Source organism: Triturus cristatus, chromosome 5_1, assembly GCF_964204655.1.
Source record: "Triturus cristatus chromosome 5_1, aTriCri1.1, whole genome shotgun sequence".
Lineage (NCBI taxonomy): Eukaryota > Metazoa > Chordata > Amphibia > Caudata > Salamandridae > Triturus > Triturus cristatus.
This window is the reverse complement of record NC_140587.1, coordinates 367483732-367511263: the sequence shown is the minus strand read 5'-3', so window position 1 is coordinate 367511263 and position 27532 is coordinate 367483732. Positions and strand designations below refer to the sequence as shown.

The 27532-nt window shown below is 47.2% G+C and overlaps 1 protein-coding gene across 1 annotated transcript in view; it reads left to right on the top strand.

The window, feature by feature from the left end:
• LOC146830898 (fibrocystin-L-like) overlaps positions 1-27532 on the top strand; it is a 1500901-nt gene that overhangs the window by 1299416 nt on the left and 173953 nt on the right. The window contains exons 70-72 of the mRNA XM_085605087.1: positions 4321-4432; positions 4514-4630; positions 23797-23962. Coding sequence (XP_085461213.1) covers positions 4321-4432; positions 4514-4630; positions 23797-23962 — 395 coding nt within the window. The remainder of the gene's footprint in view (positions 1-4320; positions 4433-4513; positions 4631-23796; positions 23963-27532) is intronic.

Here is a 27532-nt window from a genome sequence, read left to right as displayed (position 1 = left end):
CTGAAGGTGCGACCAATGAGAGGAATATTGATCTTCCTGCACCTACACACAACGGTACCTTAAACATTAGGCTACCTAACTCTGCACAAGGTCCTGAAGAAAGCCCGCTTGACCCCTCGGGGCTAATGAGGGCTGAAACATGTCGACCTCTATTTGGACACTGAATACAACAGTGCACTAGACCGTAACAAGTCTAACGAGTGCACACCCACAAGAACTTTTTATATCCTATCCCGAATCCAGTACCAATAAAGAACTCTACTGGCTATACGAGATTTTTAAAACAAAAACACCTTTTTTTTTTTTCATCACTAGTCACCTCACCCTTTTTCTCTATTTACGATCACTACTGGGACCACCAGTGGCAAATACCTCCGGGTGGAGGAAGCATTGGACTAACCCAATGATTATGCGATCACGTTAATGACAAACTAGCGGAGAATCAAGATATACCGCTTAACTCGATCCTTTACTAAACGTGAATGAAGGTTTTTTAAACGGTACTCAGTACTGACCGTGCAATACCCTGGTTCTCCCAGGACCAGTGATCCACTCTCCCATTTGATTTTTTGATATACTGAGATAAGGAAGCTGAGTGGATCTAAGCCTCTTCTTTCTCCCTCCCCTTGATTTTTGAGTATAATAGGACAGGTCAAAACTGAACACTGCAGCCTGATCCACACTTCACCAAAGGACCATTCAGATGGTGTACATTCATGGGACTTAGTGGCTGCAGTAAGTCCCTCTCAGCTTCATGAACATACACCTTCTAACAAGTCCGTGAAACATATGACCAAATCATTATTTTAAGACCCTATTGTTAACAACTTGAGTAAGTATTCAAAATGACAAACAATCCAGCATTAAACGTAGCTCTTCAAGGCATTGTTTCGTCCTCAACCATTTGCCAAAACCTTTACTAAATATATGAGAAATAAATAGCTCCGTACCTTTGGATATGGTAAACAAGTCTTTTGCCTACAATTAACTGATTCAAAATGTATCAAAATTGATTGTGTTTTGAAACAGAAGCCATTTGACAGCTGGAGTCACTTCCCTCTGTTGCATAATTCACTATTACTGGGTGTAACTGTACTTAGTCGATGCATTTTCTGCCTGCACCAGGTATTCTTCGTCGAAGATAGTACGGGACACTGGTGTAGCATTGACTTCTTGTTTACTCCAGGCAGGTCTGAGAACACTTTCCATTCCCCATCCTAAGCACATGGAATGTTGATTGAAATTTTCTTCGAGCCAGAAAAGACCTATGTAAGAAATTGGGTTATTAGGTGAGAGTGGAGAGAGCCCCAATCAAGTGAACACAATCCTTGTCTGTGAACCACAAAAGTCACTAAATAAAACTGTTTTTAACCCTCTAGTAGCTTGGCATGACACAGTCAGTCAGGCTTAACTTACAGTCAATGTGTAAAGTATTTATGTAGTACTCAAACAGCAATAAAGTGAAAACACAACACCAGAAATATCCCATATCTGGTCGTGCTGGACCGGCTCAAAGTCAAAGACTCAAGTCGACAGTCGTGGAGATACAGGAACCAGGTTTGTCCCGGTGGAAAATGTATCTTCAATGTTTAGTCCAGTTTCACTCAAGAAGCCCTCATTGATGGGGTTGTGGGTGGACCGGCTTCAAGCTGACGTTTCAGGCCTTGGTCAGAACTTCGCACTGGTGGTGCGGTCATCGTTAGCTCAAGCTATCCTGCTCAGGAGAGGGACACCGTTCCCCGCATCAAAGACCCTTTTGTCCCCTGTTCCAAAGGAATACACATCACACCACAGGCTGGCCCTTAACAGTGATGTAACCCTGGACACTTGTAGAAATGCACATTTGATTAAGGCCAACTTTCTAACAACTTTCTAACTGAAATAGACTTCTAGCCGCTGACACCTTACCTTTGAATAATCTCCAGGTGTCAGACTGGATCTGGAGATTTTCGAGCAGCACCCCTACATGCCCGTATGTGGCATCGTTCGGCTGCATGTACGCATCATCCACGTTGGAAATTACGCTCATATCCCGGCGCGCTAACATCAGTTCTTTCCTTTCTGTGCCAGATAGTGCTTATTCGTGAAGAGTTACCCTCAGTCATTTTTTGACTGGCTTTTTTGTAAAGTTTTGTTGAACCCTTTTTGAGAGATATCTCTCCTAGTTTCACAGGGTGCCCTCAAAGAAATCATCTGGTTTCAAACCATGTGGTGCCTGTCACAGGCAAATGTTTGTTTGTGGTGCTTGGTGAGGGACCACGACTGCAAGATCTGCAAAAACTGCAGTGCTATGCTCCTTGCTGCCTGACGTCATATGGCCCTGTGTTGCTCAAGATCCCAGTCGCATGGAAGGTCCCGAGACTGATCGCAGAGCTGCAGCTGGCGATCATCGTTCCGCCAGAAGTCATCTGGTAAGTCACACAAATTGAGACAGAAGTTGAAGTCTTCTGATGAGGCATAGGAGCGTCAGCACTCCAGGGTCTGCATTTCCCTGACTTTCCCAAAGTCAGATCGTCCCCACCCAGGTTAAAGAATGTTATGATGCCATGCACTTCATATTTGGTCCGTTACTGGATCCTCACCAACGAGCTCACCCTCAATGCCATTTGGGCCTCATGCATCCCATGTTGCAACCAGAGCGGAGCCAGCAGCAAGACCAATGATACCTGCCATGGCGTCTGCTCAAGGGCTGACTCTCCCAGTGCTGCTGACACCCCATGGCACTTTGTTGTTCATGACTCCAACACAGAGCTGTGCGGGCATCATTCTACGCCCATTCCAGCATCCACCGGGGCATTGCTGTCCGGATTGAAGCCTCTTGTCTTTAACAGGCCTGGAGAGGGAGATGAATGGAGGAGTTGGAGGACCCTTATTTATACCAGCATACCCTAGAAAAAAATGAGAACAACTATTATGAGAAGCTGGTGGAGGCCAGTTAGTTAGATACCTCACCTGGCATTGGCTTGGTCTCTCCTTCTAATGAGGCTACGGAGCAGGGTGGTGCGTAGGGTGGCTGAGGTTTTGGACCTTCAGCTACCTTCAGTGGCAGTCAAGGTGAACAACTTGATCGAGGTGCTTCAGCGATGAGTCACGCGTTCAGAACATTCACTCCTTAATGAAGCCCTTACTGACGTCCTACTGGAGGCCAGGCCCAAGCCTTGCACAGGGGCGACTGTGTATAGGAAAATTGACTGCCACCATCGCCCTACTCCTTGGGACCCAAGTTTCGTTATGAAGCACCCCACCCCAGAGAGCTTGGAGGTCTAAACCCCCATCTCGGGAGTCAACCCTAGCATGTTCCCTACCACTCCACTGAATAGGAAAAGCAGGATTTTCACTGCCAGGACCTGTAAAACTTAACCTGTATGTCCTACTTCTTAAATACAAGCACTCTTTCCTGTGAACCGTTAGGGCCTACCATATCAAGGCATTGAAGAAGCAGGTTGTAGGTCTGGGAAAAGGTTTATTTTGCCAGGTCGAAATGGTAGTTTAAAACTGCACTACAGGCTACAGGCTGCAGCAGCAGGCCTGAAACATCTTTTACAGTTCTATTGTTGTAGGTGGCACAATGAGTGCTGCAGCTGACCAGTCTCATTTGATTTAAAGGCCCTGGGTACATGTAGTACCATATACTAGGGACTCATAAGTAAATTAAATTATCCATTTACAATGTTTGTAAGGGAGAGTACAAGCACTTTAGCACTGGTTAGCAGAAGTAAGGTGTGTAGAGTCCTGGATTTCAACAAAAATGGATTCAACAAAGAAAGACAAACATCTGGAGTAGCCATTCACAAAGGACCTGGTCTAAAAGCTTCCTTTAGATTGCGAGCGGGTCGAGTTAGTCATTTCGTGATACTTTTATGATTCGCCATAAAATGGGCACCCAAGCAACCATTCTATGTAACATGGTTTTAAGTCATTTAATGCAGTTGAAATTGCATCACTTTTTATTTAGCTGACTTTGCACTCTACGTAGAGATTAGTGGATGGGATACTCTGTCAGAAACATGGCACTTGTTATAAGGTGGATGGGATATCTGCCAGGTTTTGACAGAGTAATCATCCCCAAACTCTAACCGAGGCCAGAGTATCCAAAGATTCTGTACTTATGAAAATAATGTTAAAAAGAGAACGTACAATGTAAAAGCAAATGTGCGGGATTTTAATGAAAACACATTAACTCAGTTGCAATTGGAATTCAGGGCACTGATACAAAGCACTTTATATATAGTTTGATGTTAAAGGATTATTTAGCATCTTTTGTTTTTCTGTAACACAGCTATTATATGACACTTAACAAGTACATATCTCTGGTTTCAGAACTCATTGCTTGTGGGAAGCAGTCCTAACTTCAACTGCTCTGATGTCCTCTCCAACAGTGATGACAATATACAACTTAGCCTTGCTCACCGCAGCACAAGACCGTCAAACGGTGAGCATTTTTATCAGTGGGAATTGATGATGTTGTAAAATACATAGCTATAACAAGAACTTTTCTCTTATCACACCATAGGTGGTAGAAGTGGGATCTGCTGGCCAACCTTTGCTTCTGGACACAATGGGGCCCCTGAAAAGCCCCATGCAGGCCTGGTGACTTACAGTGCTATTGCTGGCTTAATGACTGTTAAAGGTAGGTGTGGAATGTTCTAGCTTTCCTTGTGTTACTGTTGCTCTGATGGTCTCTTTTGTGAAGGTTTTACCTTCTATGTCTTAATGACGTTGCTATACACATCATGGGCGTGATCCACGAATGTTATTGTGATTGCTCTTTCACTGTTTGTCCAAGGTTTGCTCAAACATTTGAAAATGTATTTGGCAGAGGAGTGCCTAGACACCCCAGCAGTTAAGGTTTTCATTTTTTTATTCAATAGACTAAACCTATGGATGTTTTGTTGTACATAGTGGGGCTGAAATCAGGAACTGTGCGCAACGGCCCCTGCATAGACGCTGCAGCACCTGGCCTTCAGCCAAGCATTGGGGTTGAATGCAGGGTCTGTACCTAGCCCCGTTTCCCAATTTCAAAATGGTGGGTTATCACTGTCAGGAAAGGAGATGTCATTTCTGGTGGGTCTGCAGGTCCCAGGAACCTCAAAGGGTCTCGGAGGTTGCCCTTCCAGTTAGCTGCAACTGGGGACCCCACGCTCCATTTAGCGCTTCAATGTTCTTCGCTGTGGGGGAAAGGAGACGGAGATTCTAGTGGGACTGTAAGTCCCAGGCACCTCAGAGAGTCCAGGAGGGGGCTCTTCCAAGTAGCTGCACCTGGGGGCCCCACACGATATATAGCGCTTCAATTGTATCCATTGGGCGGGAAAGGAGACGGCGATTCCGGCGGGACTGCAAGTCTCAGGCACCTCAGAGGATACAATAGGTGGCCTTTCCAATTAGCTGCGCCTGGGGGCCCTTATGCACTACATAGCACTTTGTCTCCCGCTGTGTGGTAAAGGGGATGGCAATTCCAGTGAGGACTGCGGGTTTCAGGTAACACAGAGGGTCCAGTAGGCAGCCCTTTCGAGTAGCTGCAGCTGAGTGCCCCACGCGCTATGTAGCGCATCACATTATCACTGAGCGGGAAAGGAGATGGCAATTCTGGTGGGACTGCATGTCCCAGGCACCGCAGAGGATCGAGGAGGCAGCCCTTCTAACTAGCTGCACCTGGAGCCCCACATGCTAGATAGTGCTTAAATGTTACCTAAGGAGCGGGATGCATGCAGGCTGCGCATGGGCAAAGCCTTGGCCAATGACAGGCACACCCTGTGCCCATCATCAACAGGAAGAGGCAAGGCTGGACCACCCCCTTCAGGTCCTCAAAGTGTTCACATTTGATGCTGGAAACGAGTTCTGACCCATAACTTTAGGTTACTATGCTCCCCTTTGACCTTACCAATGACCTTCGGGTGTTGACCAAGGTGATGGCAATGGTGGTGGTCGCAGCTCATCTGCACAGGATAGGGGTGTGAGCCTTCCCCTACCTCGAAGACTGGCTATTGAAGGCATCCTCATCCCAGGCTGTTGTCTCCCACCTTCAGACAACGGCGAGCCCCATGCATTCTCTGGGGTTCTCTATAGACATGCAAAGTCACACCTTACTCCTTCTCAGACGCTCACATTCCTCAGGATTGTTCTGATGTTTCAGCCTCTATCCTGGATTTTGGTGCGACTGACTCGGAGGCTGTTGGGCCTCATGGCCTCCTACATCCTGGTGGTAAAGCATGCCAGGTGGTGTATGCGGGCTCTGCAGTAGGACCTGAAGTTCCAGTGGGCACAGAATCGGGTAAATCTCACCGACGTGGTCCAGATCTCGGAAGGAACAGTGAGAAATCTGCAGTGGTGGTTGATGAACCGCTGTTGGGTTAACGGCAGACCCCTCTCCCTTCCCCAACCAGAGCTCACAGTCATGACAGATGTGTCACTTCTGGGATGGGGCAGCCATCAGGGAGAGGGGGATCTCAGGGGACACTTGTCTCTGGTGGAGTCGGGACTCCACATCATTTATTGGAGATTTTAGCAATTCGGTTGGCACTGTAGGCAATTCTTCTCTTTGTCAAGGGGAAGTTAGTGCAGGTGTTCACGGACAACACCACCGCCATGTGGTACTGCAACAAGCAGGGCAGCGTGGGGTCATTAACCCTTTGTCAAGAGGCTCTGCATCTCTGGACATGGCTGAAACATCAGAGCATTAGTCTGGTGGTTCATTATCTGGCAGGTTCTCTGAACGCCAGGGTGGACAAACTCAGCCATCGATGCCCAGCATTTCACGATTTGCATCTCAAGTCGGAAGTGGCGCAATGTCTCATTCAGTGTTGGAGAGATCCTTGGTTAGATCTGTTCACCTCCGACGAGAATGTGCCATGTGAGCAATACTGCATGCTGGAGTTCCCAAGGTGGCTATCATTCAGTGAAGCCTTTAGTCGCGAGTGGAGCTCAGGCCTGTTGTATGCCTTTCCGACGCTACCACTCCTGTCCTTTGTTCTGAAGACAATCAGGAATGACCGGGCCCAAGTCATTCTTGTGGCTTGGGACTGGGTGAGGAGAGTCTGGTATTCAGAGCTTCTGAAAATGAGTATCAATCTTGTGATCAGGCTGCCCCTTTAGGAGGATCTTCTGTTGCATGAGCTGGAGAGGGTTCTTCACTCGAACCTGTCAAGTCTTTACCTCCCTGCATGGAGATTGAGCGGTGGCAGTTGATTACTTTTGACCTTCCTCCAGAAGTATGCAATGTTATTTTGGTGGCCAGGCGGCCCTCCACTAAGAAGGCATACACCTGCCATTGTTAGAAGTTTGTTTGATACTCTACTGACCCTCTTTCTGCTTCTCTTTCCACTGTTCTTCTATTCGTTATAACCCTTGCCAAGTAGATCTCTGTTTTGGGTACTCCTAAAAGTTATCTTTCTGCTCTATCTGCTTTTTTGCGGCTGCAGGAGCTACCCTCTCTTGTCAGGTCTCCAATTGGAAATAGGTTTTTGAAGGGGCTGGCTCACTTGTTTCTGCACAGGACCTTTGTTAGGCTGCAGTGGGGCCTTCATTTGGTCCTCACTTTTCTTATGTCTGCTCTCGTCAAACCTTTACACAACGTCCCCCTCTGGCATGAAGACAGCCTTTCTTGTGGCGATAACATCTGCCTAACGGGTGAGTGAGTTGCAGGTGCTATCTTGTACGCCTCTCTACATGATGACCTTTCCAGCTAAAGTGGTGCTTCCCACCCATGCTTCTCTCCAGCCAAAGGTGGTGATCCCATTCCATCTGGGTTAGTCTATCACACTGCCCACCTTCTTTGCTCCCCTGCATCCCTCTAAGGAAGAGGAGTGTCTCCACCACCTGGACCAAAATAGAGCATTGATGTTCTACCTTGACCACACAAAGAGTTCCGGGTGGACGACCAGCACGTTGTGGTGTATGTGGTAGCCAAGAAGGGGCGGGCAGTGAAGAAAAGGACCATTTCTAGCTGGGTCATTCTCTGCATTAGATCTTCTATGCCCTGGCTAAGAATCAGCCCCTTGAGGGATTAAGGTCCCATTTCACCAGGGGACAGGCTGTAACTATGGCCTCAGCTTGGGGTATCCCAGTCCTGGACATCTGTCAGGCAGCAACGTGGGCATCTTTGCACACATTTGCCATGCACTACTGCCTGGATGGTCAGGTCCTCAGGGATGGGCATTTTGCTCATTCGGTTCTGCAGGACTTCCTTGTGCGAGGAATTGGTCGCAACCCACTGCCAGGAGAGTATGGCTTGGTTATCTAAATCAAAGATATGGAATTTACAGCTAGAAGTCGCCATCAGATGAACAAGCTACTTACCTTTGGTAAGTAGCATGTTCTGGTAGAGACTCTATCTAGCTGCAGATTCATTATAGGCCCACCCATACCTCTCCGCTTTGTGGACTGATTTTGTGAGGGCTAGGAATACTCCCCTTTTAAGGGCCCTAGCATTGCACACGTTTACGTCAGTTACTTCGTGGCTCTGCGCTTCTGGCGTGGAAAAAATAAAAAGTTCTGATGTCTGCGCGCCTGGGTGGTGCCTATATAGGTGACGCTGATCTCATAACAGACGCCATCAACTCAGAGGATGTCATGCAGAGCTGAATGGAGCCCACCCGATGGCACGCGCAAGAGGTATTGCTCGAGCAAAAGTCTTCGGATCCAGCCTGATGCCTGGGAAATTCAAAGGTGAGGAATCTGCAGCTAGATAGAGCCTCTACCAAATAATGTGTTACCAAAGGTAAGTAACTTGTTCATCAACCACAGACATACCTAAAATGAATCATAAAGTGAAAAGATTGTTGTGGGAATTTAGCCTTGCCCAATCAATTATCAAGAGGATAGTGCGAAAGAATTGGCATATACTTGAAAGTGATGAACATATCAAGGAGATTGTGGAAACAGGCCCAAACATTATCTCCAAGAAAACAATAAAGATTCGGGACCAACTAACCTTCGAAATAGAACATGTATTGCTTGTATTGAGGTATGACTGTAACAAGCTGTGCGTTGGCAGTACGATCAATAAATTGAAAATCAGACGACAACAGCATATGCGGGCCATAAAAAATGGAGACAAGAGTTATCCAATCGCCAGTTATTTTGAGAAATATCACAAATTAACCCTAACAGGCTTCAGATTTTATGGAATCAATCATGTGAAGAATATCCGAGGGGGTGACTGGGTAAAAGACCTGAGAAGAGAGGAGTCCAGATTAATTGTAATGCTGGGGACATAATATGGATGCAGAAGTTCTTGTGCATCTTTGTTTTCACTTAGAATGAAGAGTGCAATAGTATCCCGGAATTACCTGCTATGGACTGCTGCTGTATGGGGATCTCTGGCATTGAATGGATTGTTGTCTTTGAAGGATTTTACAATTTGGTCACAGCACCATGCACTTTGATTGATATGTTTTAGGTTGTGGGTCTATAGCCGACTTCTCTGGAGTAGAGCTCTTGGACTTTGAGGACCTCTCATTCCGCTTTTGAGCCATGTTTATGTATGAAGAAAAGAGATACTGTGCACCACATCTTGTTATGGATCAGGGAAATGGTTTACACTGTTCAGGAGAAATCCTTATATCCTCAAGACACTCATGTCATGCTTAAAATGTTGATGCTGCCATCTTGAAATTTTCCCTTGATTGGGTAACTTTTTTCGAATCATTTGAGTGAGGATGTGAAAATTCACTGTATGCCATAATATTTAGAGAGCCAAGCTTTTAATCTAGTTATTTATTAATAATGTTGACTTATAAGTCTGGTCAACCTTATTCTTCCTTCCTGCGTCTCAAATATTCATTCCCAAAGGTGACTTGTTTACCATATCCAATATGTATCATGATTCTAATGTGGAGATGTTATTAGTTTTATAAGTGGAATCATTGAGCATTAACTTTGAATAATTTAATTGCCTGTCTAATGACATTGCGAGAGTCGTATAAACAAACGTGAATGATACATTTTGCCTTAAAGAATCACCACTTAAAGATGGCAGTATTGCGACTGCCTGACCTCTAATGGAAATAGTTGATTTGTATGAAATAATAAACCAGTATTTGTAAAGCACGAACAAATCACCCTTAAGGGTCTCAAGCCGCTGGGGGCTGTCGGGAAAATTGAGGTGAGCTATTGCCCAGAGTCACATGGTGCTGGGCTGAGCTGCCACCGGAGCCGGGGATTGAACCGTGAGCCCCTTGCTCCAGAGTCAGCTGCCCATTAAAAAGCTGATTTGGTGGGTTACCCACAAACCTTCCAGTGGGCAGTAAGCCCTCTCGGGATATATATATTTTTTTTTTAAAGGAGGGGCTGGAAGGCCCACATTGACATTCTTTCTGTCTATCCTTTCGGAAGATTGGGGGTTTGACCGACAGTCTGCTCCAAAGGAGTGGGCAGAAAGTTGACTATACACCATGGAAAAAGGATTTACAAAAAGGGTGGGTAAGAGCATGATGGACAAGGGCACCCACCCTGGCATCAGGCAATGCTCCCACCACAAAAGGTGGATAACAGTCTTTCTGTCTCCCTACAGTGCAAATTTGGGAGGTTACCTCCTATCACCCTCACAAGGGGGCAGTATTATAATGTTTTTAAAAGAGAAGACCTGGGGCTGCCCACCCTCTCATTGGGCTGTACCTCCACCACATAATGACCACAACAGTCTTTTTGCCCCCCAGGGGGGCAGAATGGGACAGTGCTGCCCAAATCTGTCCCAATAGAGGGCAGAAAGTTGAGTAGACACAAAGGGAATATAACATTAAATAAAACAAGCGATTGGACAGGCTCCAAGGCATCAAACATCAGGCACTGCCACAACCATATAATGGGCTCAGCATTCTTTCTGCTCCCTCGGGTCAGACTGGGGGTGCTTTACCTCCAATCTGCCCCTCAAGGGGGGCAGACAACCTTCTAGGCACCAGGACATATTTTGAAAAAAAAAGAATAGGGTAGGAGTGGCTCTCCCAGGCATTGTGCTTCACCCCAACCCATAAGGTGTCCCACAGTCTTTGTAACCCCCCGCCCCCGGGGTCAGATTGGGTAGTTTGCTCCAAATTTTTGCTCATGGGTGTCTGAAAGTCAATCAGACAAGCAGAGATCAAAAAAAATTCCACAAAAAATGGGTGTAAAAGCACATATTGAGACATATTCCCACCCCGTGGTTCCTCAAAGGTGTGGTCAGTCAGTTAGATTATTCCAGTACTGTGTATCTTTCTTCAGTTTCACTGTACCAAAATGGCAGACGTACGAAAAGACTCTCTCCCCCACAAATTAACCATCCAAATGTCTTGTATATGAAATCTTTTCATGCCCAAGTTCAGCACCACACCGAAACAAGACACTTCCTGGAGTGAAGTTCTACCTTTGTACCACATTTGCTTAATTTCCGTCCGCTGTTATGAATAGCAATGAAGAGCAAAAAATCCTATTGGAATTAAAATGGCAGATGCCACTGTTGGGACAACCTTATTTTGGCCCCTGAATAAGGCATCTGCATGAAATGTGCCATGATAAAACCCAAAGTGTATGCACTTTTTTTGGGGGGGAAAGTAGTTTGTCAGGACACATCAAACGGTAACAGGATTATAAAGAAAAAATCTTTACTAACTACGTTGGTGCTATAGCTGCTGGAGTAATATATCCCTTAGAAATAGATTCTGATTACATATAAATTGTGTTGAATCACTTTTTGAGAATGTAGTGCGTCAATTCTCATGAAACCAAAAATCTGCTGCTGGTCAATAGGGTCATTTAAAGAACAGTGTCAAATTGTATGGTGTCCTCCCTTTATTAGAGGTTAGGTAAAAAACTGCAGACATTTTAATATAATTTAGAAATCATATTAAAATGTCTGCTTCAATTTTTGACCTTCAAGTGGGCTTTTAGCTTTGTTAATTCCACAGCATATGTGGGGTGTAATCCACAGCATTATAACCATCATCGTCATACATGAGTGAATTTCATTATGGTTCAGGTCCCCCTCTGGGTGTAGCACATTATCTGATAGAGCCTTCTAGTCACAGACTCCTTACATTTGAGTTTCCCAGGCATCAGACGGAAGAATTTTTGAGCCGTGCCCCTGAGCACCAGTAGGTTCTGTCGATCAGCTCTATGTCCATCGTTGGCATTGTCCACGCCAGGGTGATGTCGCGGTACCTATATAGGTGCCACTCAGGTGCTCTGACATCAGTTTCCTTTCTATGTCAGCCAATGATCTGGAGAAGAGCTACTCCTCAGTAATTTTTGGACCAGATTTTTGCAATTTTTTGTCAGGTGTAGGACAGGTTTTAAGCCCTGTGGAGCCTGTCACCGGGTGATGTCGGTGACGGATCCACACCTTGTCTGTCTGTGGTGCCTGGAGCGTGACCACAACACCAAGACATGCTCCGATTGCTGGCCCATGGCGCCAAATGCTTTGAGGGAGCAGTCCCTGAAGCTGCTAGCGGCTCAGCACATGACTCCACAGAAGTCAGGGTCCTGGTTGAGGGGAAGGTCCTGGAATCGTTTGCAGAGTTTGAAGTCCTCTTTGTCCCCTTCAAGATCGCCGGGACATACAGGTAAGAGGCACAAGAAGAAAAGTAAGAATTCAAAGTGATGTTCTATGCATCCGAGGTCTGGTTATCAGAGCTTGTGCCTCGATTGGCTCTGCGCCTTCCTAAATACCCAACCCCCGCCCAACTTAAGGAATTTTATGAGGGCATGCATCTCATATTTGGGTGACCCAACACTGTTGATTACATGTCAGGCCCTGTGGGGTCAAGGGGCTCATCTGGTTCTGCCCCAGTAGCTCTGGCTCCAGTGGGCTCCCGTGGATCCGATAATGGATCCGTATCGATGCCGCTCACACCAATTTGACCTTCCCTGATGCCGGCTCCGATGCCAATGCACCTGGCACAGCTGGCGCCAACCTCATTTTCATCCCCAATTCCTACGTAGAGCTGGAACCACATCCCCCAACAATGCAGCTGATGCCTGCAGGACCTTTAGGTGCTAGATCAGACCCTGAACACTATTCTTACAGGCTAAGTCATGTGAAGGAGTGTGAGGTGTCAGTCATATGATCCTTAAATGGACTGATGTGAGGAGCAGGGTTTATGCCAGTGTACTGGATACTGCTCCAAATCTGGTCATGCTTCCTCCCACTACTGTGCCTATGGAGGAGGCAGCTTCTTATGCTATGGTGGTGCACAGAGCAGCTGAGGGCCCTGACCTTCAGCTGCCCTCGGTGGCTGTCAAGACTAATCTCTTGACTTATGTGATGCAACCGGGTGTCTCCTCCTCAGAACCCCTACTCCCATTCAATGAGGCCCTCGCCAATGTCCTTCTGGGAACTTGGTCCCAACACAGAACAGGGGCTCCTGTGAATATGATGATTTCCTGTTGCCACTGACCCACTTCAGGGAACCCAAGTTTCGTCACCCAATACCATAGCCCAGAGAGCAAGATGGTTCAAGCTTTTACATCCCAGGGCGCATTTCCTACCATACCCCCGACAGGTAATCAAAGGTGCTGGACTCCTTGGGGAAGAATTTTTTTTTCCTGACAGACCGGTATTGTAGTCTGTGAATACCGAATGCCTATTTGGCCGCTATTCCCACACGCTATCGGATTTGGCTGTGCAAGTGCTGATGCAGGTCCCAAAGGAAGCACAGACCATCCTCTCCCAAGCTGTTAAAGACAGGAGAGACGTAGCAAAGTTCACTATCTGTTGTGGTCTGGACAGAACCATCTCACTGGGCATAGCGGTTTCCTCGACGGTGGCCCTGAGGTGCCACGCCTGACTGAGAATGATTGGCTTCTCGGGGAAGTCCAAGCTTTCCTCATGGACAAGCCCTTCAATGGCACTTGTCTCCTCAGAGACAAGCCAGACTCTGCATTGAAACGATTTGAGGATGCAAGGGCTACGGCCACATCCTTGAACCCCTTGGCTGCCCCACATCATTCCCAGTATGCCTTCCTCTCCTTTCAGGGCTACCGAAGAGATTTTCTATGGTGCCAACCCTATCCCAGCCACCAAGCTGTACAAGCTTCCTAGCAACTGCACGGATGAGGGCACGGTTCCTACATCCTCGTGGATCGGGTAACCAACAGTCTAGACACCACCAGCCCGGCGATGCAGCCTCCAAACCTTCCTAATCTTGCCATTCTAGATCATGGGTTTCTAGTTGGTGGCAGGATCTGCCATCACCTCCACCACTGGCAGTCAATAACATCGGACAGGTGGGTTTCGCATATCATCCAAAGGTGCTACTCCCTGCCATTCTATACCACCCCTCCCTCAAGCCTTCATCTTAAGACGGAATGAGGGAGGATCATTTGTCCTCATGGCTTTCTTGGCTAAGGGGGCCAAAGAGAGGGTTCCAGGGCCAAAAGTAGGCTTTGGTTGTTGTTCCAGCTCCTTTCTGGTCCTGAAAAAAATAAGGGTCTTTGTTCTATCCTAGACTGGACGGTAGCATTGGACTTGTAAGTCACTTATTTCCACATCCCCATCCTGCCTGCCCACCAGCGTTTTCTGCAGCTTATTGTAGGCCACAAGCACTTTCAGTTCACTATGCTCCCTTTTGGTCTTACCAGCACCCCTCGGATGTGCACAAAAAATGATGGCGGTGGTTGCAGCTCATCTGTGATGTTCAGGGGTGTCAGTCTTCCCCTATCTTGATGACTGGCCGTTCAAGGTAGGCTCGCCCCATACAGTTGTCTCCCACCTCCAAGCTACGGTGAACCTCATGCATTTGCTGGGGTTCACTATCAACATACCGAAGTCACACCTGGCTCCCTCTCAGACGCTGCCTTTCAACTGAGCTGTTCTGGACACATTGCAGTTTCAAGCCTTGAGTCCAGGATATTCACACTATGATATCAATGTTTCTGTCTCTATCCTGGATTTCGCAGAGACTGACTCTGGGGCTGCTGGGCCTCCTGGCCTCCTGCATCCTGCTGGGAACGCATGTCAAATGGCATGTGAAGGCTCTTCAGTGGGACCTGAAGTTCCAATGAGCACAGCATCAGAGGAATCTCTCTGATCTGGTTCAGATCTTGGAGGGTATTGTAAACAATTTGCAGTGGTGGCTAACAAACCACAAATGGGTCAGTGGCAGACCCTTCTCCCTTCCCCAACCAGATCTCACACTAGTGACAGATGCATCACTTCTGGTATGGGAATGCCATCTGGGAGAGGCGGAGATCAGAGGACTTTGGTTTCCAGCAAAATCCAGAGTCCATATCAACCTGTTGGAGCTCTGAGCACTCAGAGTGGAAGTGAAAGCCTTTTTACCCTAAATCAAGGGAAGGCTAGTACAAGTGTTCACGGACAACACTGCAGCTATGTGGTACAGCAACAAACAGGGCATGGTGGAGTCATGGACCTTTTGTTAAGAGGCCCTGCATCTCTAGATATGGCTGGAACAGCAGGGCATTTCCCTGATGGTTCAACACCTGGCCGGTTCCCTGAAAGCTGGGGGGATGAACTCAGCCATCAATGCCTAGCAGGTCATAAATGGCGTCTCCATTCTTAGGTGGCACAATGTCTTTTTCAGCAGTGGGGAGAGCCTTGGTTAGATCTGTTCACCTCTGCAGAGAATGTGCAATGTTAGCAGTATGGATTTTCCAAAGTGTCTCTTGCACTGAGAGGATTTTTGTCTCGAGTGTAGCTCAGGCTTCCTGTATGCCTTTCCCCCATACCACTCCTGCCCAGACTGCTCAAGAAGATCAGGACCATCTGGGCCCATGTCATCCTTGTGAATCCTGACTGGGCACAGAGAGTCAGGTGAGCATGGCCATCGATCTGAGCTGCTCCTTCAGGAGGATCTTCTGTTGCAGCAGCAGGGGAGGGTCCTCCACCCAAACCTGTCAACTCCCTGCCTTCTTGCATGGAGATTGAGTGGCGGCAGTTGATAGCTTTCAATCTTCATCCCGAAGTCTGCTATATTATATTGGAAGCTAGGCGTCCTTACACCAAGACGGTATGTGCCTGCAATTGGAAGCGATTTGCATCATATTATACAGAAAAGTCAATTTTTTGTCTCCCTTTCTGATATTTTGATTCCCACACGCTGAGGGCTTACCGGCGTCTCTCTGTAGCTGTTGGACTTTTGCTCACAACTAGCCGCACCCGCTCCGCGGGTGCCGCGTCGCAGTTCTGGGCTTGTGTTGCTGTTGGGAGCACGTTTGCTCACAGCCATCAGGAAGGTCTCGAGGAAGCAGGGATTGAGCCTGTACTATCAGCGCCGCCGCAGGGACTCACCTAACCAGGAGCACCTGCTTTCCGGCACACCTGCTGACCTGCTGCCCCTCCCACCCCTCGCTCAGAGGGTGGAAAGCGTTCGAGCTCCTCACTCCGGTGTGATTCCCACACGCTGAGGGCTTACCGGCGTCTCTCTGTAGCTGTTGGACTTTTGCTCACAACTAGCCGCACCCGCTCCGCGGGTGCCGCGTCGCAGTTCTGGGCTTGTGTTGCTGTTGGGAGCACGTTTGCTCACAGCCATCAGGAAGGTCTCGAGGAAGCAGGGATTGAGCCTGTACTATCAGCGCCGCCGCAGGGACTCACCTAACCAGGAGCACCTGCTTTCCGGCACACCTGCTGACCTGCTGCCCCTCCCACCTCTCGCTTTACGCCCCCATACAGGGACGCCCCTTCCCCGCTGTGCGGGAGCACGCGGGAGTATCCGGGAGAAGCCCGGGACAAGGGCGGGACCATCTTTGGCCATCAGTGGCCAGAAGAGGCCGGGCCGGGCCACATCTCTTGGCTCTGCTAAGTGGGTACGAGAAAAACGGGAGTATGGCCACAGGCACTAGAGCTAGTAAATCTAGGAAAGCTGCGGGAAACACAGTCATAGGCACAATGGACCAATTTATATCCCGGGCAGTCTCCATTGTAGAAAAGGAGATAGTTCTAGCTGAACGAAGACTATCCCGGGACTCTATGGGCCTGACACACAAGCGCTCATCTTTGGGGACCCTCGCCCTAGCCCCTAGCCCAGTAAATGTACCACCTACACCACTTGTGGTAGTCGACTCACCGGTCACTGTCGAGAGGGTGAGTCGGATTAGGGTAAGCTCTGAAACGGTAACGACCATTGCACCAGACATTGCTCATGACTCAACACATTTTAACCTACTCGACTCATGCAATCCCTTGCTGGGGGTCCAATACGACGACCCTGAATCTGAGATTAACAACGCCCAAAGCCCTCTTGTTACATCTAACAAGGCTTTACACCTTCCCTTTACAGCTGCACCTACCGAAGTTGGTACCTCCTTAGTAGCGGCTTTAGCGACTGTTCCACCTGGGAAACCAGTTTCAGGTTCTGTAGTACCCAGGAAAAGAAAGCGCCCTGTTAGCCCTTACAGGGGGGGTCCTCTAAAACCACGTAGTAAATTAAGCAGGCACAACGCGACCAAAGGGGGTATCTCTAAAACAACTAATGCTCATACTAGAGTCTCACTACCCAGGGGCCTGGTTTGTCCGCTAGGCACACCTGTCCCGCCAGCGTCTCCTGGCACCACCCCAGTTCCTCAGGTAGCGCACACTGATACTGTCCTCCGACCTCTAGACGTTGAGGGCCTACTTAGGTCTGTGGTGATGCCCCTTGCAGACAAGATTGATTGTCTCACACGGAAATTAGCCACCCTTGAGCAATCAATGTTGGATAACTTCTATGCTGTGAAATCACTGGTTAAATTCTACTCCAAGAGGCAGGGAGAAGACAACGGAGGGTCAAGGTGTGGTACAGTAATACCAGTAACACTAGTACCCTCGGAGTCAATGTCTTGCCATACAGTACCTATACCTGGGAAGGCCCCACAGTTACTGCAACCAAATACAGGTATCAGTCCTGCTCCACAAACTTCTAATCTTATACCTAGTCTGGGCCCCCCAAGGAAAAAATCAAATAGTCAAGCAGCAAAGACCTCCAAAGTTAAAGTTAATTTTGCCCCTAACCCAGAGGATATAGCGTCAACCTCCAAGGTAGCTGAAAATACGCCAACCGTGCCGAATGGAAATATAGTTGTACCTATTTCCATTTCCGGCAGTCAGGTTGTGCCTAAACCTCTAGCTAAACCCCCAGTTAAATTACCACCGGGCAGGACAAAAATTAGCACACCCAATGCTAGCCTCCCCCCTGGGTGCCAACCGTATGTGGTAATCCTCACGGGGGTCCCGGAGCTTGAAGAGGGTTCTTGCGAGTTGTACTCTGATCTCAAACACAAGACCCTGTCCTGGCTCAGATTAAATAGACCTCTCCCAGGGCATATTGATGGTAGGATAGCCCATGTCCGCCGTGTGGGGTGGATTGGAAATAGACGCAAGGACTTAACCGGGGACTGCGTGCTAATTAACTTCAGTGATCCCAGAGCAGCAGGTATGATCTGCAGTCAGCAGTCGCCACACAATTTTTGCGACATACAAACCAGGGACTTGGGGTATTTCTATCGTCCCCCTCCGTTATCTGGGTTTGAGAAGCCTTTGCCGGATGAGGGCAGAGGTGCATGGTATCCTCACTATCCAACCTTGGATGCCAGAGTAAGGGCAAGGACGCCGACTCAAGCGGCTCCACCCCAAGGATGGGGTTGGTGACTCGATAATCAAGTTGCATTAAACGCCCCTCCACCCAAGGCAAATGGGTTGTACACAGCAGTGAGTGTCCCCTCGTCATTAGTTACCCCCCACACGTTCCAGCCAACGTCCTCCACCACCATCTCCTCTCCTTCAGGCAGTCGATCTGAGTCTACTGAGCTCATGGAAGGAGTAGAATACTCGGGGTCCCCGAGCAGGGTTGCTGGATGTGCAGGGCCACTGATTCGTCCTATCCTGAAGGCTATCAGTTGGAATGTGGCAGGCCTGAATAACAAGTTGGACGCCCCGGACTGGGTGGCGCTTACAGAGCCCCACGCCGTCTGTGCCTTTCAAGAAACGTGGTGCGTGGAACCAAGGCACAGAGTAGGATATGCTTCCTTCTCTGTCCCGGCAGGTATACCAGTATCAGGAAGAGGGCGCCCATTTGGAGGTCTTTTAGTCTGGGTCGATATAACATTAGGTTGGCGAGTGTATCACCATCCCCAAAAATCACCAGATTTGATGTGGCTCACTGTAATATGTCCAAATAAAGTTGAGCAGCTGGAGATTTTTAACATTTATACACGAGGGGCTTCTGGGAGGGCCTCGTCACCAACCCTCCTGGCTCTAGAAGCAGCCCTGGGGGAGTGTCGTGGCGACTCATTAATTTTGGTGATGGGGGATCTTAACTGCACATTCGAGCCTTTGATGGCCGACGAATCCTTGGACCTGTTTGACGAAGATTCGAGGAGAGGCGTTCCGCCCCTCGATCTTCCAATTGTCAAAAGGTGGACACCCAGAATCGTCCAACTGAATTCCCTTACATGTGAGTTTGGCTTGAGAGCAGCAAACGGGAGAACACGGTCAGACCCAGAGGGTGCACATACGTATAATAGGGTGGGTCACTCATCTAGGATAGATTATATCCTCTTAAACTTTTCCTTGTGGGCCCACTTGGAGGATATGATAGTCTTGCCTTCCTTGGAAAGTGATCACAATGCACTCTCATTATCCCTAATACATTGGTGGAGGGCCAGTGGCTTACTAATTGGAGCTCCTGCGGCACTCGAGCAGAGGTCATTGGGGGGGGTGGTCCCTTCCAATTGTCTCAGACGTTTAAAATGGGACAAAGTGGCCATTGATGAAGAAAAACTATCTTGCATCAGAGCCGTTATTGCCGCAGCCTCTGAAACCCTGGAAAACCAACCTCCTAGCCCGCATAAGACAGCAGCCATGTTCAGTGAGGTTTCGACAGCGATAGGGGACTTGTTCCTGGCCAAACCAAATCCCAAGGTAAACAAAAACCATGTTAAGCGACAGGGCAAATTAGGCTGGTACTCACAGGCGTGCCGCGCTGGAAAAAGAGCTCTAATCATGGCAGTAAAGAGTGGTGATGCCCTAGCAATAGCTGCTAAACGTAAGTCCTACAAATCCACAATTAATATAGCCAGGAGAGACTGGGAAGACACCTTCTGGCAGGAGCTTCGCGCAGCAAGCATAGAAAAAAATGCAAAAGGTTTTTGGGACCTGTTACGAAAAAAACATAGACCCCTGGATACCGTCATTACATGCAATATAACCGAGGACCAGTGGCACTCACACTTCTCGAAGCTGTATACTGCACCTGCTGCAGAAGCGATGGTCTTCCCTTTACCTCAGATTCTTCAAGGTGCCGGCAACTATGAGGAGAGTTTATTTTCCAGGAAAGAGGCTGAAATTGCCATAAAATCCCTGGTTCCTCGCAAAGCAGCTGGACCTGATGGCCTACCTGGCGATCTTATCCGCATGGACATAAGCGAATGGGCTATGATGATTGCCTCGCTATTGAACGCAGTCATGCCAGGCGCTCCCCTCCCTGCTTCTTGGATGGCAGCTGAGGTGGTTCCCCTGCACAAGAAAGGTTCAAGAGATGACCCAGCTAATTATAGACCGATTAGCTTAATAGACTGTTCCCAAAAAGTGGCGGGCAAGGTCCTCTTATCTAGGGTCCAGCAGTGGGCTGACGAGAATAAGATACTCTCGGATTTTCAGGCTGGGTTCAGATCCGGGACAGGGACGATAGAACAATCGCTAAGGCTACTTATGATCTACTGGAAGGTCGTCACAATTGGAAAGGGTACCTTATATCTGGCCTTCATCGACCTCCGCACGGCCTTCGATTTGGTGCCTAGAAACAACTTGTGGAAAGTGTTGTGCGACCTGGGTATGCCACCCTACTTGCTTCATTTGATCATGAGATTCCACGAAAATAACTATGCCCAAATACGTTGGGGGTCAAATGGTCAAAAGACCTCAAGAATAGAGGTGAACAGAGGTGTACGACAAGGTTGCGTACTTGCCCCAACCCTGTTCTCCTTATACGTAAACGGAGTGGTGGATTTTTTGACTCAGTCTCCAGCAGATGCACCCCGTCTGGCAGGTCGCCTAATTCCTACCTTACTCTTTGCCGACGATACTTTACTTTTGTCAAAATCTCCGATGGGCCTCCAGCAGCTTCTTTCTGGATTTGACACCTTCTGTAAGCAGCGAGGCCTTTGTATTAATACAGACAAAACTAAGTATCTCATTTTGAATCCCCCACACAAGCTTGGCCCCCCTCCAACATTGGGGCACGTTGCTCTAGAAAGAACTAAAACGTTTGACTATCTGGGCATTCGCTTGGTGGATACAATGAAATGGGACTGCCACTTGACCAAAATGTTGTTGAGCTTAAAAAGAGTGACTGGGGCCCTGTTGAAAGAACAGAGAGCAGCATCTACAAGACCAATAGCGGCAGTAATGGATATTTACTCCGCCAGAGGAGTAAGTGCAGCACTTTACGGGGCGGAGCTCTGGGGGATGTCAAATATGAAAGTGCTAACTCGAGCTGAGAATGCCTTCCAGAGAAGCCTAATGTCTCTCGGTCCCTCTGTTCCCATTTTACCCCTGCAATTGGACATGGGTTGCCGGGCGATTGAAGATCAAGCAAAACTACGCCCCCTGTTACTGTGGGCCCGCATCTGGAGAGTGCCAGAGCTCTCAAGTTATGCGGATGGCCTACGGGAGATAATTAATTGCCCCGGCTGGGCAAAAATAAAATGGCTAAGGGACGTCAAGGCTCTATTTATAAATCTGGGGCTGGAAGAAGCATGGCACCAACAGTCGGCCCCGCCCAAATCCATGCTAAAACAAATTTATTGGACATGGGTGGCAAGTAAAAGGAATTCTTCCTCAACGATCTGCAAATCCACCAGAAATTTTGTGGAGCATAAAGATGTCCCTATCAGAGAAGTGTACATGGACATTGTTACTGCCCCATGGGATAGATCTCTGTATTTCAAATTCAGAATAGGTCTTCTCCCGGTTATGGAACTCACATGCCACTGGAAAATACCACACCAGACTGCGCCATGGTGTCCATTTTGCCCTCAGCGTTATGAATCTGTCCCCCATCTGTTATTCGAGTGCCCCGCCTATAAGGTTCCCCGAATGAAATGGTTAAAACCGATGTGCCTTACTTTGGGCACTAGACATTGTAACGTGGCATTACGAATTTTACTTACAGACACTCGCCCATTCTTCGCATGCGCCACCTCGAAGTATTTAGGTTGGGCATGGCGAATACGGTCAAAAAGACTTAGGCAAATTGTTTAATCATGATTTTAATTCTTTTAGCTAATTTAAATAATTTTCCTTTTAGACAAATGTAGAAAAAATGTTGAATTTTAGAATATCTAGGGTTTTTTATGTTTTCTATTTAGTAAATGCTCTAAATGACCTTTAATGTATGTACGCTTTTTAAGATATTTTATGTCGAAATAAAGCCTATTTGACTTTGATATTTTGCTTTTTATTCCTACATCTGCCCAGAGGGTGAGCAAGCTGCAGGCTTTGATAGCCAAACATCATTTTTTCTCTGTTTACACTGACAAAGTGGTGCTTCAAACAATGGCTTTTTCTTGCCAAAAGTGGTCACACCATTTCACATCGGTCAATCTGTGGGCTAATCGGTCACCTTGCCCACCTTCTATGCTTATCTATATCCTTTCAAAGAAGAGGAGCGACTCCCCCGTCTGGACCCAAAAAGAGCGTTGTTGTTCGCCCTTGAGGGCACACAAGACTTCCGAAAGGACTACCGACACTTCATAGTGTATGTTGACTCAAAGAAAGGTCGGGTGGTGCAGAAGGGCACCTTCTCTCGATGGGTCATAGCCTTGCATCAAGATCTGCTGTGCTTTGGCAAAGAAGCAGCCTCCTGAAGTCTTACAAGATCATTCCACCAGAGCTAAAGCTGCGACCACTGCATTAACGGAGTTCCAGTCCTGGATATCTATCAGGCAGCAATGTGGGCATCCCTGCACACGTTTACTAAGCATTTTTTCTTAGATAGTCAGGTCCCTAGAGATGAGCACTATGCCTGTCCGGTCCTGCAGCACTTCCTAGTTTAAATTTACCCGCAGACCCTACTCCAGGGATAGTATTGCTTGGATATTTATTCAAAATTAAGAAATTTATGGCTAGAAGTCTATCAGATGAACAAGTTACTTACCTTCGGTAATGCGTTATCTGGTAGAGACTATATCTAGCCGCAGATTCTTTACCAACCCACTCACCCTACCCGCTCTGCAAACAGATTTCTATTTTACTGGATGTTCCCTTTCAGGACCCTAGTTTGGGGACACCAGTGCCAGTGCACTTCATTAATCCGCGCTTCTGGTGTGGAAAGTTGTGTAAAAGTAACTGACATTAGCGTGTCTAGATGGCTCCTACATAGGTACATCGACATAACTCTGGCGTGGACAACACCATCGACAGGCGTGGAGCTGATCAACACCAACTACCGGCATACAAGTGTACTGCTCGAAAAATCTTCCTGATCCAGTTTGACACCTGTGAAATTCAAAGGTAAGGAATGTGCAGCTCTAAATTGACTTTACCAGATAAGGCTTTTCAGAAGGTCAGTAACTTGTTCACTAACATTGTAGATTTATCATTTACTTATCAGCCCATTAACCACTAGAGTCTAATTTTACAATGGAAAGTCGAAGTGAGCAATAAAAAGACTTTCTTTGAAAAGTTGAAATGCGCACTTCTTTTAAAAATGAAAATAACTTGAATGTTCTGATTTTGATCAACATAATTTTTATGAATTCAAACATATGTGTTCTTCTTCTGGCTTTGCTGCTGTAACACATCATGCTCTCTAAATATTATAAAATGTAACACATCATGCTCTCTAAATATTATAAAACACATAAACAAACAACGCATTTGCCTTTTATTAGATTCTCTCTTCGTTGGATTCAAGAACGTCTGTTCAGTCGAAACAAATGTGATGTTTATCACAAATCCCCTGAATGAAGATCTCCAGCACCCGGTGCACGTGTCAGGGATACAGATGGCTGACACTGAGAACGAGGCAAAGATATTCATACACAGACCTGATGTAGGGTAAGTATTTGTAACACAGAGTATCTACTGAAATGCATACCCTTGCGAACACATTATTATGCATGATTTTGTACAGTACACACAAAACCTGACTCTTCCGTGGGCACTTACCCGTGACACACATATGGAAAAATAAACACAGGAAGGTAACGTGGGTTGCCCAGATTCACACAGTCTGTTGAAGATGAAAGTCAAGGGCGGCTCCTCCATTAGGGTGGAGGAGCGCCGCCCCACTGCTTTCTCGCAGTGGAAGAAGCAGAAAATAAAATGGTATTTTAAATACCATTTGATTTTCTGCTTCTCGCGCTGTGAGAAAGCAGAAGGCAGGTGTATGCCTGGTTGAGGGGGAGCGTGTGGGAGGGGGCAGTTGGATGGGCGGTGAATGGGCGGGTTGGGGAGGAGTGGCTTGCACCACTCTGAGTAACCTGCCTGTTTGGTCGGCCCTGTAGTCATGCGCACTCTACATTTTCTCTATGTAGGCTGCATGCAGCCTACATAGAGGGAATGGCCTCCCTACAGGTGCCCGGCTGGGCACTGTCCAGGACTTCACACCAATTACAACTCTGCCATTGCAGTGTTGTGATTGACTTATAGGAAGGGAGGGAGCATGCCTGTTCCTGTTCAGGAGCAGGAAAACACGGACCCGGCCCAGGAGCAGAGGCGGCGCAGGACCCGGTCAGGTAAGTTTTATTTTTCTTCAACCCCCATCCCCCGCGGTAACCCCTGCGCGATAACCCCCGCGCACCCACACCCCTTTGAGTTTTGCGAGCCGAGACTGCAAATCTCAGTGGCTGTCTGTAAGTTATATGGAACATGCTTCAATGAGGTATTCACTGACTTTTACCGCTTTTCGCATCTCTTTTATGCATAGAAAAGACCTGAAGTGCTTAAAACCTGCTTAACATGAGCAGTATGAGGAATACTGTACCTCCAAATATAATTGCTAATTAGGGTAAAATGGTACTGCTGCACTATAAATGGTATATCACCACACAATAACAGAGAAAGTGGTTGTTTCGGTGCTCTCGATCTTCTAAAGCAGCCAATATTTGTGGTGGCTAGCGGCAGACAGGCACTGACGGGCTTGCCTTTGGTGCACCCTCGGCACACCAGCTGCGTATCCACATCAGACCATCAAATTTATGGACAACCATAAGCTAGAGTTGCCGAAGCTAGACTTCTAACCACTCCAAAGATGGCGGCTGCAGTTGTCTCATATGCCAGCAGGCATACAAGGACTCCACTCAAGGTCAAAACCATGCGAGAGAAAAGGGAGAGGTGAAAATGCAGGCAAGAGAGCTAGAGAGCAGGCCTCCCTCCCCTCAATTGGCCAAAACCGCTGTGAGCCAGAACAGGACACCAGCGTAAAAAGCGAAAGGTAAGGAAGCGAGTATAAAACAAAATGAAAAATACTTTTCAAACAATTAAGATGCTGGGATCAACAATTCGTGCAACTTGTCAGCAGTGCAGAAACAAGCAATGCCTGCTTTCCACATGTATATTATTACACCTGCAAATCAATACATAAACAACAAACCGTGTTGTACAATTTATGTTGCTTTTGATGTGGAAGGTGGGGCTGTTGTTGTATTAAATTATTTTGTCTCTCTTGCAGCTCGGGAATACCTTCTTTTGCCTTTCAATTCCCTACCTCATTAGTGATTAGTGCATCAGTTTGCTGTACTACCATTTGAAGTGATGACAACCACATTTTTCTTTACAAAGGGTCTGGTGGTTGTAGTGGCTTCACTCTGATGTTTGGTAGCTCATGGTTTTTTTATTCTTGTTTGTTTAGCTAGTGAAGACATAGCCTTCAGTGCTACTTAAGGAGAATCTCCTAAAAATTGTGACTCCTGCATGACTTAGGCTTCACCATCAACTATCAGAAGTTGCACCTCTATCCCAGTCAGATGCTGATCTATACTGGGGCGGTGCTTGGTACAACACACATGAAAGCCTTCACTCCCAATCAGTAGATTTAGGAGATTTGGACAATGATTCCCAACGTGTCTTACTCTAGGTCAGATCCTTGTCCTGAAGATCTTACATCTGCTAGGCCTCATGTACACATTCATCCTGTTACTGCTACAAGAGGGTGCTTCAGTCTTGCTTGAGGAGGCAGTGGCTTTCACACTGGGCGAGCCTCTCAGCTCAGGCACAGTTTTTCCTGTCTGTGCATCCAGATCTCCACTGGTAGATGAACCCCCTCCAGCCTCTTGGATTGTATATTCAGATTCAGATCAGGTTGCCGTGGCCATACATGCCTCCTCGGTGGGCTAGTGTGTTCATTTTTGTGGCGGGACAGCATTGAACCTTTGGATCATCTCAGAGCAAAGTTTGTACATAAAATGAGCTGTGTGCCTCTAATTTCCAATAAAAGTCATTCTCTCTTCCATCTCAGGGGGCAATTGGTCAATTATATAAAATAGGGAATGATAACCCTCTATAGTGAGTTGCAGGAGGACCACGAGTGGGAATTTCTGCCTGAAAGAGATGGTTTCCTCCAGATTATCTTTCCATTAATGGATCACTTTTCAATGGCAGGTAACAGGATGTATACTTCCCTCTAAGTGTTTCTCTCTGGATGTCATGAGGTGCATTTTGCCTGAGGGTCAAAATGTAAATGCATTTCTGCTTGAACCGCTTTTGTCCAAATTGTTGCGGAAAATAGGTGACAATTGTTCACAGCAAATTGGGGAGTGAGGATCTGATACACTGATTTGTGAGCACTCAGCATTCAGCCATCTCTATCCTTCTAGCACAGTTCAGAAATTATCTCAGAGTAGGATCGTCATGTCTTCCATCCCAATCTTCCCACACTGCTGCTGCATCCATGGAGAATGAGCTGTGTCAGTTAGAGTCCTTCTGCCTTCCGATGAGCTTGCACAGATCATCTTGGCAACCAGAAACATCCTACCAAATTTATGTGCACAAGTTGCTGGTCTAAGGTCATTCAGTAGTGCAAGTCAGAAGGCATCAACACCTTTAAATCTCACCCTTCCAGCATCTTGCAATTTGTATTATCACTTGTACATCAAGCTCAGATTGTGGCCACAGGTACGATAAATATGGTGACTCTATCTGCTATCCTGTGTTGTCCTGGTCAACTACACTGTTTAAGCCACCACTAGCATGTTTGCTAGAAGGTTTTGCTTTACATGCTTCCTTAGACCCTGTTCATTGCTTCTCGGTACGATTCAAATCTAGTTTTGCCTTTTTTGATGACCGCTCCATTCAAACCAAAGCAGAGTTGCCCATTTCAACTACTTACTCTAAAAACTGCTCTGTTGGTGACAATTACTTTTGCATATAGGGTTGGAGAGCTTAAGGTTTTTTCAGTTTGTCCACCATTCACAGAGTTGTACCTGAATAGGCTGGCTCTCTGCTCATGCCTGTGCTTCCTACCCAACATGATTTCTGCATTTCATATTGGCCAGGCCATTGCCATTTCATCCTTTTTATTAATTCACATCCAGCCAAAGAGGGGGCACAGTTGCATAGCCTGCACCCCTGACATATAGCGTTAAACTACATTAGCACAAGACGGAGGGTAGGTCTGTTTTCATAGAA